The following is a 12,259-nucleotide window of genomic DNA, read 5'->3' on the forward strand; positions in this document are numbered from 1 at the left end:
CTTCACTTCATAGCCTTCTTCCACTTCTGCAGGTGGCTGATGTGCTTTTTCAGAGAAAGGGTAGCATGTGCTCTAAATATTGACAATATTTTCTATATCTTCCAACCCTGGATCTTCCTGAACATTGATTCTCCCTCCTCATTATACTAGAGGACAATATATGCTTTGTTCTTCTGCTCATTGCAAAAAAAAAAAAAAGTATGCTCATCAAAGTATGCAAATCTCCAGTGCAATGGAGGCTTGTGAGCATACTTTCTGTGTATGTTTTATTGTAGGGTCTACCTTACAATACAAAGCACCTTGATGCGACTGTTGTTGTGATTCGGCGCTGTGTAAATAAAATTCCATTGAATATAGAGCACCTGCCTCCTCATTGTGCTGCCTGTTGTTGTTGTTGTTGTGGTTGTTATGACCAGTGCTTGACCCCACACATCAGTGATCCAAGATCAAAGATGTTTGAAAGCAGTATGGTGTGAAAATATGACCCTTTGCAACACTTTGTACTTTGGGGTCATTTTTGTCCTACGAGGACCACAGGTGTTATAGAATCCAATAAAAACCCCATAAATAAATCTAATTACTTGAAACTTATTCCAATCATGCACAGCATAGTAATGAATAACTTCTGTTAGCAAAAGATTTCTTTAGAGGACAAAAATGACCCAAGGACAACACAAGGGTTAAACTTCAGGGCATGAGCTGATGGATGGACATTTACAGGCTCCCAGACAATCATATTACTATTTGTATGAAATGTTGTGTTTGTCTTAAGCCAAACATTCCACCAATTTTAACTTTTATCTTGTCAGTCTTCAGCATATTTTCCCAAAAGTCTTTGGGATCATCAGCATGTTACTGTTTGGGTTTTTTTGGCAAATTTGAGCCTCAGTGTTCTTTTTGGTCAGCAGTGTTTTCGCCTTGTAACTCTCCCCTGGATGCCATTTTCGACATCAGTTTCTTTCTTATTGTTGAATCGTGAGCACTGACTTTAGCTGAGACAGGTGAGGCCTGCAGTTCTTTAGATGTTGTCCCAGGTTCTTTGGTGACCTGGTGGACGAGTCGTTGATGTGCTCGATGTGTTGGTGAAACAGAAAATAAATTGGTTGATATATTTGAACGATATTCTTAATGGTAGATAAACTGTTACATTTCAGGCAGTATAGTGGATACATAACTGCATAAATGTGTGAGCACGCTGATGTTAATGGATGCTTATATGTTTTTTGCTCACTAGCACAGGAGATGATATGACCCAGTCACAATTCAGCCCCTGTCAGTCGCTCACACCATCACACCTTCCTTTTCTCCCGTATTCAAGGACAGGTGCCCTAAATCGCTTATTTTCTAACAGATGTCAGGCATGCACGCACTGCTGATATGACATAATCATTATGCGTTTTGTGCAAGTCTTACATTATACATGCTCCTCTACTGTGGCTGTTAGTGTAACAAAAAGACAACAAGACAACTGGGAAATGATAGAAAGGTACAGCGGATACACTGAAGCAGCCATTAAAGCACCGCGTCCTCCATGAGCAGTTGCTTTCGCACAAAAACACACACTATTAAAATAGAGCTGTTTGGCTCACTTACTTTCCCAGCACATTACAAGTCGAGCACACAGATCACATCTCTAACTCTGCTAACTCCCTACACCTCCATTACATCCCCGTTCATCCAATCCTCCACAAAAACAGCAGGGGGGCAAACACTGTACTGTGCTCCTACTGTGTTTAGAGCCAATCAGCAATAACTGCACCCGCAGCAGCCTCATACCCCAGCCCGTGTTGACTTTGTTTATCAGACATGGGCTCAGGAGCGAACACTGCAGCCCTAATCCATCAGGCCTTTGTCCCCACGTCCCCGTGGCTCAGTTGAGCTGGCTTTCACCTCCACACAAAATCCTCTGGGAGAAGTCTGATTCATCCCTTTGAAAAGCCTGAAAAACAGAGCTGGAATACATTCACTGTGTAAGTGTGTCTCCTGTTGCAAATGCCACCCTCATTCACAAAAGGCACAGTCAGTGGAAAACTGACAAAAGGAGCTGCAGGTGCGCACACTCCTACACGTCAGAAAATACCCCTTAAAAATGTACAATGGTACTTCCAAAGAAAATAGGCGCTATCCACGTTTTGTGTTTTGGCAGCTTTTCTCTTGTCAAGGTAGATTATTGATTCAAAAAATAGTACCATATCCTGTCATGCAATAATTTACATCTCCAGAGCACAAAACACCGGTTTGGCATGAAGGCTGGCCAAGGAAAAATTATACCTCTTTCAAGGAAAATTACACCTCTAGAGATCCAATACAGGCTTCTGAGACGGAAACAAATCTGTGTTTATAAAGGCTGAACAAAATGCATCCTTTATACACAAAAGCAAACACGCACAAATTAGTAATCAGGAGAATGTCTGTGAATTCGGAGGCTGGAAATGGAAGCCAGGACCGCACAGATTGTTATTCAAGGTGAGAAAAGCAATCACAGAGAGAAGGGAAATTAATGTTGACAATGCAATCAACGGGAAGCGTTAATTCCACCTGTTTTCCACTCACTTGGCTCCTTTAATACGTCGATTCTATTTGGATGAACTCACCTCTTCAGCAGTTCACAACACGTTTGGGTAACACTGTTTAAAAGAAGCGCACGCACACACATCACAGTCAAGAACTAAGTGAAGTTAGGGTGGATAATAAAAACAATTCTCTAACCAAGGTCGAGTTCTTCTCGCAGTTCTATAAATCCTGATAAAAACTGGAGAGAGCATTTTTCAGTTCTGGAGGATTTCCATCGCAGTCACAGGTGGACTGAGTCTGATTTCTGTTGCGAGGTTCCACATTAAACCGAGGTCCATATGTTATTATTTTTTTCCCTGTTGATATCCATCTGTCCGTTTACCGCCAACACATAAACTAGTGATGCAGTTACCATGGCAACGGGTGCTCTGCCTACTCAGCACCTGAGGAAAAAGCTTATCATCACTAATCTAATCACACCTGTCCTGCAAACAAAAGTCCGAGTCGGCACCCTGGAAGGAACATGTTTCCTTTCAGCAACTTTTCAAACATCCAAATAAAGACTCAACCTGGATAAATTACAAATACACTGCATTTTCTGGGCTTTGCTATTGCTAATTAATTACCAGTTTAGAAGTAGCTGGTGTTGAATTTCCCAAGCAGAATACGAAGGACAGACAGCAAACGCGATAGAGGAGAATTACTTGCTTTCTTTGCTGGTGAAAAATAAATAAAAATTGCTGGTAACAATAAAATCATCTCTTTTTTTTTCCAGGTTTTCTCCCTGTTGATTGTTGCAATTGGTGTGTATGCTAAAGTCCAGAAGGCCACAGGTACGCAAGACGACACTTTTCGCTCACACCTCCTAAACTCCAAAGTGAATTAAAGACCAGCGATAAACCGTCCCTCATAAAAGAGGTGCAGGAATGAGGTGGCACTCTCCTTGGGATCGTAAACTGTTTAGCTTTCCTGGCACAAAGCAAATGTGTGTCAGGCTTTCGCCTTCATTTTACCTGGTGTCTTTAATGTTGTAATTACTATGAGATATATATATAGTTGAGAGACAACCAAAATTTTTTTACCTGTGTTCATCGTGCACAACCCCACAATAGATCATTAGCTGCTAGCGTAGGAAGGGATGCTGCAAAGACAGGGAAACAAGGTACCTGATGGAATTATTTAAATCAAAATCAGGTATTGGGGTTGGAAACAAACAGAGGCTGTTTTCCCATCTTTCTGCCAGACACGGTGAGGGACACGTTCCTGATCGACCCGGCTGTCATCTTAATCGTGGTGGGGGTGGTCATGTTCTTCATCACTTTCTGTGGCTGTATCGGAGCTCTCAGAGAGAACATTCGCCTCCTCAAGACAGTAATAGACCTCACAGACACATTACAAATACTGGCACAGTGTTTTGCTTCCATCTAATCCAAAGCCAAGTCTCACATCTTATGTGTAACAACTAATCTGTCCTTTAAGATGATATTAGTCACAGCCTTTTAATATTTTTGTCTTTACTCCCTAGTTCTCCTTCAGCCTCACACTGGTCTTCCTCACCCAGCTGGCCATAGCGATTCTGGGCTTCTTTTACTCCGATCAGGTATCTGAATCTTTACAGACTGTTCTGTGCGCTGGCTCAGTTATTCTACGGGGCCATTTAAGGCCACATTCAGGCTCCAGTGATAACAATGAGCACTATTGATTTATGGTGTCATTTCCCGGCTTTTGGACATTCTGTACATTTGTAAACTGCAGTATATGCAACTTAATAAGGCAGACATCTGATCCCACAGACGGGCCAGCTTAGCCCACAGGGGAAATGTCTTGTTAATGTCTGTGCTGCACAGCATACACAGGAAACAGAACGGCATATACGCCAGCTTCCAGTGAGAATCAGTGTTTGTGTCACTCTCTATAAATCCTCCAAATGACTCAGGCTTGTTCTGTACTGACAGAAAATACGCGAGAACTTTCTCTCTGTATTACAAAGTGATTTGAAGTGACTGGATATAAAAACTATTTGGGTTTATTGTGGCAAAGTTTTAAATGCTAGTGGCAATAACGGCAACGACAGCACTGTGTTCAGTGAGCTAATTGTTGGCACCTGGGGACAATGGAAAGAATCAAGAGTGTGCTTCCAGGAAAACTCATAAACTTGAACGTACTACGTCTCTATGTATATGAATAAATAATGGTGCCAGTAGCAGTACCAGTACCTTTGACCACTGGAGTTAAAGTTTTATTGAGCTCGCTGACATGTTTGGTCTTTGCATTGATGCGTTTGTTTTGCAGTTATTCCCACAGACCACAGCTTTTATTGATTTCAGAATTAAGTCAACCTGACTAAATAGTCTCATTCGCAGACTGTCTCCTGCCTCTCTAATTGATACAATTAGAACAATTTAAAACAAAAAAAGAATTTTAACGATTGTTTTTTATTATACATTAATAATAAGTTTAATTCCAGGTCTAGATACATTAAAAATGTCTGTTTTTGTGACCATAGGTGATCTACTCTGTGGCTGCATGAATGTACATATGTACTACAGTACTATATCTCAGCCTATATCTTATACTTATATGACCCAATTGATTGGTTTGGAGACTACGGGGATGAGAACGATCCCCCTCCACTTATCCCCTTCACTAACATCCCATTAGGGCTCCACCGAGAATAAAAACCACAACAGCCAGCAGTGGCAGCACTCGCTGTCATCAGTGGCGGGGATCCTGGTGCCTGATGATACCTCTCCTCTCCCTTGTGTTCTCTGTCAGCACTCCGACTGCCTGCTGCTAAACAGAGTAGTTTAACAACCCTCCCAGCATCCTTCCTCGCTAAATGATTCAAATGCTTCGGCACTTCAAAGTGGAACCAAATGTTCCATTTCAACAGATCCCTTGAAGGAGACTTTGCCGCTAATGACACACTGTGACGGTAGCCTCCAAAGCCCACGAGCAAACTGCACCACGTGGGAACAGAAACAGGGGAAGGCACAGGGTGAGCGTAAGGAACATTGTAAAAATCCTAACACAAATTAACAAAACTACTTCAGGATAACATTTTGGGCTATTTTGACAGTGCTCACAGTATTTATCAACATAACCTGTTCTAACGTAGTTTGTAATGCGAACAATTCACAAAGCCTTTAGCAAAGCATTCAGAGAAGTTCGTTTTAATGAGAATTTAAAGTTCAGTGGCTCATTATCATACAGTGCTCCTATCAGCATATATTACATCTGAACTCAGCCTGTATAACCATGGCCCTCTTTGTTCTCAGCGTCTTAAAGGGTGGAAGAATAGCAAAAACAAATATTAACAATGCAAGCCCTCGTTAATACTCTGAAAATGAAAATAATCTTACAGACAATGAAAGTTAAAGTAACAAGCAGGACAAAATTTCACCGTCTGAATCAGCCTCGTTCAGTTTCAAATGCTCATTACTGATAACTCAGTCAAATAACGTTTTCATATATCATCTAGGTTTTGTTTATTCAGCTCGAGAGGAGCTGATGAAAATCGACACATTATAATAACAAATGGCTACGTTCAAGTAATTATCTACTATAATGTAGAACCTGCATATGTGCTTTGTGTTTGGTATGCGCTTCATGTATAGTTCTCACAGGCACAAGCGGTTTTATTATTCTGTATGCTGTACTTCCTGCTCTGCTGCCGCCTGGTTTACGTGCATCCCGCGGGACGCTTTACAATGTAAACAGGACGATGCTGTGTTGCCTCCAAACCCATGTGTTAATATTTGTTTATTTTCAGAAAAAACTGAAGTGGCCTTTTATGGAAAAAAAAGTTCAATGCAACGTTGAACATGAATACCGTTTATGCAAATGTGAAAAGTCCCACAAAAAGTCGATCAAATCTACAGCAAAGCCACCTGATTAACTATGAATAGGTGTGTGACAGCTCCCCAGAAACCGTTTTAGCTTGGATCTGAAATTATCCTCGACTTCATCATTTCAAGCTTCGTGGGGATTTTCCACTGCGTCTGTTCAAAAGAGGGTTCACAAAAAGGTACTTTACAATCCTCCAAAATGCTACCCGAGTAATTAACTAAGAGATCAGTTGTGTCAATGAGCACCTTAGCAGGCAAGTAACAAAGACATCTGTAGATAGTTTATTGTAAAACATGCAAAATGTTGATATTAAAGCTGTTATTCTGTGTATTCAATCAGCCTTTTCCTCTCTCTTAGGCACGGGATGCTTTGGGAAAGTTTGTAAAGAAAGCAATTGTGCACTACAGGGATGACCTGGATCTGCAGAACCTGATGGATTACATTCAAAAAGAGGTGCTCTCATTGGCCATTTCCACTGAGCCGGAGTGGCTCCTTTTGTCTGTAGAAGTCTTCAAACTGATCACAGATAGTTTATTGGATGCATCTGAGACTAAAGCAAGAAACCGCAGTTTGTTTTGTTTGTTTTTTTGCCTTAGCGAGGGTTTCCACAGGAGGCTACATGCAACTTACAGTTCCTGTTCTCTGTGGGTCACCTCATGTGAAACTGCTCTTCCATCTGCACATGCTGGCACATTTAGGAGTTTGGGTTTTCCCACGGGAGAAGCCCTGACTGGCAGGATGCCCAGTACAGACCAACACTATGTTTCTAAATATACACCCGATTTCACTTTTCATTTTTCTTTTTCCCCCCAGTTCAAGTGTTGTGGATGGAACAACTACACTGATTGGTCTTGGAACCTCTACTTTAATTGTACACATGACAACCCCAGCTCTGAGCGCTGTGGTGTGCCTTATTCATGCTGTACTCCTGTTCCTGGGGAGGTCAGTCTTTCTCTGTTTAGCCTCTTAACATACACAACATGTACAAACTAACAGCGTGCCTTAAAAGAAACCTTAACACAAACCTCTATAATCTTAAGATGATGTATTATTAAGATTGTTGACCTCACAATTTCAGTCAGCATTTCAAATTTGTTCAGTGTTTTAAGTCTTCTCTGTCATGCCGAATTCACTTGATTAAGCAACTGACAAATCAAACCTCCTTCACATTTATGATAAACAGAAACAAGAAAGGCAGAAAGATGATGACATGAACAGAACAAGCAGCTGTATGATGATGAAACAGGCTCTTAACACTTTATTAACAGAGAATAAATAAAACTGCTGAAAATTTAAAGTTACAAAAAAATCTTGTATCTTGACTCAGCAGGGTCTTATGCAGGAGCTTGGTGAGTAGAACAGACTGTGGCAACAAAGGATAACACACGTAAAGCTACCCAGCCATGTCGACACAAGTGTGCGCTTATACAAAACGAGCCAGTCGTGTGTATTTCACATTCACCTCCACACATCTCTCTCTGAATGCAAGATATGTATGTGGCCAGTATTCAACGGGAGACAAAGTATGGCAGCTATGCATGTATTTCTTCTAAACTTGGAGAAGAGGACTTCCACGGGTCCTTGGAGTCTCCAGACAGTTACATTCGATTAGAAGTGAGGCTTCTCTGTTAAGACATCAGACTGTCTTATCCAACAGAAGTGAGACTGTCAGCTGATTATGAGGATTCAAGACTTTCCACTGACAAGCTGGCATTAAGAGAGACCCAAAGAAAATTTGAAATCATCTATAAAATATACCCGATACTTTAGCTAATGGTCTGTGGATGCTGAATTATAGCCAGCACTGCCTGACTGTGACAACCTGCGTTGTTTTGACATGTACGCAAGTGTGTCCAAACTAAGAGGCTCTCAGTCGGGAGGTGGCAAGAACACGTCTGCATCTGCTTGTAAAAGCAGTTTTTGGTATTGCCTTCCTTTCCTTTGGGATTAGCTGTCATGCACAGAACTGGTCTCATAATGGCCAACCAGTTTCTCTTAAAAGGAATCTGCAACTTGATTGGTTGAGTACCTGAATGAGTCACTGCCAGGCAATTTCCATCTTAAAGAAGAAAGAAAAACAAACATGTTTAACATATTCCGATATGATCAACCTTACAGTAAATTTGCACAGATGATTCCAAATCAAAGTCTTCTTTCATGAAGGTTTTATGATATTTTGAGACTACTGAATCAACACTACAGCTATCTGCGTGCATGAGGATCCATGCTGTCATACAAACAGCATATATGTAAATGTCTGCATGAGCAAACTTTGGATTCACAAATACACGCAAAAAAATCTCTGTACAGACGCAGCAGCACAGCTTGAAAACCACCACCGAGGAAAAAACATCTATCACACTATTGATTAAACATCATGCAACTCTGAAAACAGATCACAGCAACATTTTACAACATGGGGTAAAAATTAAATAACATTAAAAACAACTAAAAAAAAACTATTAATTAAAAGTTTGAGAGCTGCTGCTGTGCTGCGACCTGCTGGTAGTACCCTGTAACTGCATGGTTCCCTCAGGGATTAGGTAGCTTTTCTTTTCAGAGCCAGTGGGTTTTGCTTGTACTGCTCACGTTATTTTCTTTCCTCTCAACAAACATCACTCTTTCATTATTTCCAATTTACTTTCAATTCAAAGTAAAAACAAGCAATGTGAAACCAGCAGCATGAAAGCGACATCTGAACGTATTTAGAGTGCTTTAGGTTTATGTGCTTATCAATGTATCATGCACTCAGTGTTTCGTCTGTCTTTGCTTTTGTTCATCTGGCTTACAGGCAGTGATCAACACTATGTGCGGTTTTGGAGTTCAAACGCAAAACTTCATGGAGGCAAACAAGTCGATCTACCCAGTAGGCTGTGCAGACAAGGCAGTGATGTGGATCGAGTCTCATCTGCTGCTGGTGGGAGCTCTCGCCTTGGGTCTGGCCTTGCCTCAGGTAACCCAGTGTAGTAATTAGGCAACACAGGACTAGTAACTTGCCAAAAGGACTAGTTTCATCTTGAATAAGACTACAAACAAACGAGCCAATATAACTATTAATGAAAGTTTGCCGGATTCAGTGTGTAGCAATCAACATATTGACTGGAGACGCTCCCTCAAAGGCAAACCTCAAACTGGCGTTTTTGGATGTGGCTGCGAAAACAGTCCAAGCTAGACTTCAGCAATCAGAGCCATGCAGGCTTTATACTCGCATACAAATCTCAATCTGAGAGCTTCCCACAGCCTTTTTTACAAGTTCAATATTGTCCTTGTAAATAAATAAATTTTTAAAAAAAGGGATAAAACTTGGATTCTAGAGGAAACCAATAAGGAGTAGGGTTAATGTGAGGCCACTGTGATTCAAGGGATTTGGAATGGTGTGTTCTACCTAGACAGCAATAACTAGGCACATTGGGACAATAAAATTTTAACTGCACATTATTCATTTATTACACCATCCTAGAATGAGTACAGGTTAATGTGCAACAGAGGTAGAGGGGTGTGTGTGATAATGTAATATGTCTAAGAGATGCTGACGACTCCCTGATTCTCACTGTGCAACGCACCACGATCCCCCAGCATTTCAGCTGCAGCAGACGGAAATCTAGAGAATCTGAAATGCCAGAATTTGAAAATAGACAGGCCTCCTCTTGAAGCGCTTCTTCCTCTTCTAAATCCCTCCCATGTTGTCCCATAAATATGTACCAAACATCTATGCTGACGCCTTCTATTGCAATGGCAGTTCTTTATACTACTTACCTGCTAAAATTTCCCATCATGAACTATATTTTTGTAAATGGGTCAAGAGAAATGTATTCACACCTAAGACCACCTAAATTACAAGATGCTGACAGGATGTGTTACGGGGATGATTTTGTTTTGCCCCTCTACCAATGATGCTAAAAACATGCCCTGATAACTAAATAAAACCATTCAATACTCATTAGGCAAACATGAAATCAAATTAGCACTTATAACGAGCTGCCTCTAAATAATTACTCTGTTTACTTATTAAAATGTTTCAGCTAATATTAAATGGCAATCTAGCAGAAGGTGTAACTTTAGCACAGGATGTTTAAACCGATTTGTCTCGTTCTCATCTGTACGCTAGGCTCTGCAGTGAATCTGAAGACAAGCACAAATTACCCACAAGGCCCGACAGAGCAATTGCATTAGTTTTCTAATGCTTTGATGTGCCGTAAATCTGATGAAGTTCTCTTTTAAGTCTTGCATATCCTCTCAAAACACTTACCGACACTTACTTTGTCTGCAAAACAAGCCAAAGTGTTAATTATAGACTGTTGTTTAAAAGCTGTGTTTGCAACCCAATGGTTTGGTTTCTCTCTGTAAGAACACCTTATGATCGGCTTGACAGGTGCGTGCAAATGTGAGTACGCAATTATTTTAAGTGACTCGTTTGAGTCAGTCTCAACTAATTTGGGAACCTTTCTTCCCAGCGCCACATTGCAGCACCCTGCTAAGGGACCTTGAGATGCTCGGTACAGAACGTACAGTTACAGAGAGCCTCTTCTGTGATCTAAAGTGGCTGCTGTTGTCCTCTAGATTGCAGGAATTGTGCTGTCCCAGATCCTGATCTCTCAGATTCAAGATGAGATTACCTCAGTGTTGTGAGAGCGCTACGACAGAGGGGAAGAAAACGAAAGAAAGGAACTTGCAGTACTCCACTCAGCTTCTCTGACATGTTCAAGGACATCTTTTCTACAGCTACTACTGCAATATCCGGGCATGTGATATTCTTAACATGTGGTTGCCTACAGGTATACAAGTGTGATGCACTTTAATGTATTATTTACAGTCAATTATATGCCAAGTGTATATATTATTAACCGGTTTTGAACATTGACGTCAAGATTTCATCTCTTTAAATGTGAAAAGTTTGCTTATAGAATTGAGTTAAAACATATGCATTTATTATTTTATGTTACTGTTTATCACTGAACATCAGCTCACATAAAGCAAGTCATTATGTGTCGTTTTTTAAAGGTCTGGAAACACAACATTCACACACTGCTCGCCTCCCTCACTCAGCTAACGGGAAAGAAAGAGAGTGAAGTAGTAAATCAAACAATTTCTGATCCTAAAGTCAAGGTAGGCGTAGCCACACCTCCACACAACCAGGCAAGAAGGTGTCACACTGGATTTTGTGCGAATGCAGCCAATATGCAGTGTACGTACTCGCCACTGTGGGCCATCTGTTCTGCAACCCTGTGTTGGTCAAACAGATACAGACCTTCAGCTGTCCATGAGAGACAGAGAGCAGAATGTGGGTAAAGCATTGTCCTCGTAGCTGTTTTTATAGCGCACCACCACACACTTCAAGTGTTTCAGTCACAACTGTGACGAGTTTATTTTGCTCAAAGTCCAAAGATTGGTTTTTGTATATTATTTCTTCAACACCATTTATCATAGACATGACAGCCTATTGCTGATGTTACATACATGGATATAGATCAAAGTGTTCAGTATTAAATCAGTTATTTTTAAACTCTAATCAAAGAAATAAATGTTACATTTTTGATTTTTTTTTAATCAAAGGAAGCTCATTTTAAAATGTTACATCAATTTCAATATAACATTTTAGGTATTTGAAATTTCAAAATGCTATTTTTCCCCAACAAAACATTTTTCTCTTTCTTTAAATCTCACATTTTTATGTATTTCAGCAGCATTACCACCACATTCCCACCTTTCAGTCGGGGTTCAGCCTTGTAGCACCAGCTCAACAGCTGCTACTCAATTTAGCCCAGTGGAAATCTTTTTACAACAATGTAAAAGCAATTTCAAAATCATACCAAGCTGTACAGTAACTAAATAAATGAAAGGACTTAAGACGGTTTATAAAACGTACAACAGTATTAAACCAGCTAAACAGGGTTGG

At 40.6% G+C, this 12,259-nt stretch overlaps 1 protein-coding gene across 1 annotated transcript in view; it reads left to right on the forward strand.

Annotated features, from left to right (window-relative positions):
- The window catches only part of tspan33b (tetraspanin 33b), a 17,541-nt gene extending 5,965 nt beyond the window's left edge, over positions 1-11,576 (forward strand). The window contains exons 2-8 of the mRNA XM_005734805.1: positions 3,290-3,347; positions 3,758-3,885; positions 4,040-4,114; positions 6,721-6,816; positions 7,177-7,305; positions 9,155-9,316; positions 10,924-11,576. Of these exons, the coding sequence (XP_005734862.1) occupies positions 3,290-3,347; positions 3,758-3,885; positions 4,040-4,114; positions 6,721-6,816; positions 7,177-7,305; positions 9,155-9,316; positions 10,924-10,992 (717 nt within the window). The 3' untranslated portion in view covers positions 10,993-11,576. The remainder of the gene's footprint in view (positions 1-3,289; positions 3,348-3,757; positions 3,886-4,039; positions 4,115-6,720; positions 6,817-7,176; positions 7,306-9,154; positions 9,317-10,923) is intronic.
- Positions 11,577-12,259: the final 683 nt, after the last annotated feature.

The sequence above is a fragment of the Pundamilia nyererei genome, unplaced genomic scaffold, assembly GCF_000239375.1.
Source record: "Pundamilia nyererei isolate P.nyererei 1_Seehausen unplaced genomic scaffold, PunNye1.0 scaffold00060, whole genome shotgun sequence".
Classification (NCBI taxonomy): Eukaryota; Metazoa; Chordata; class Actinopteri; order Cichliformes; family Cichlidae; genus Pundamilia; species Pundamilia nyererei.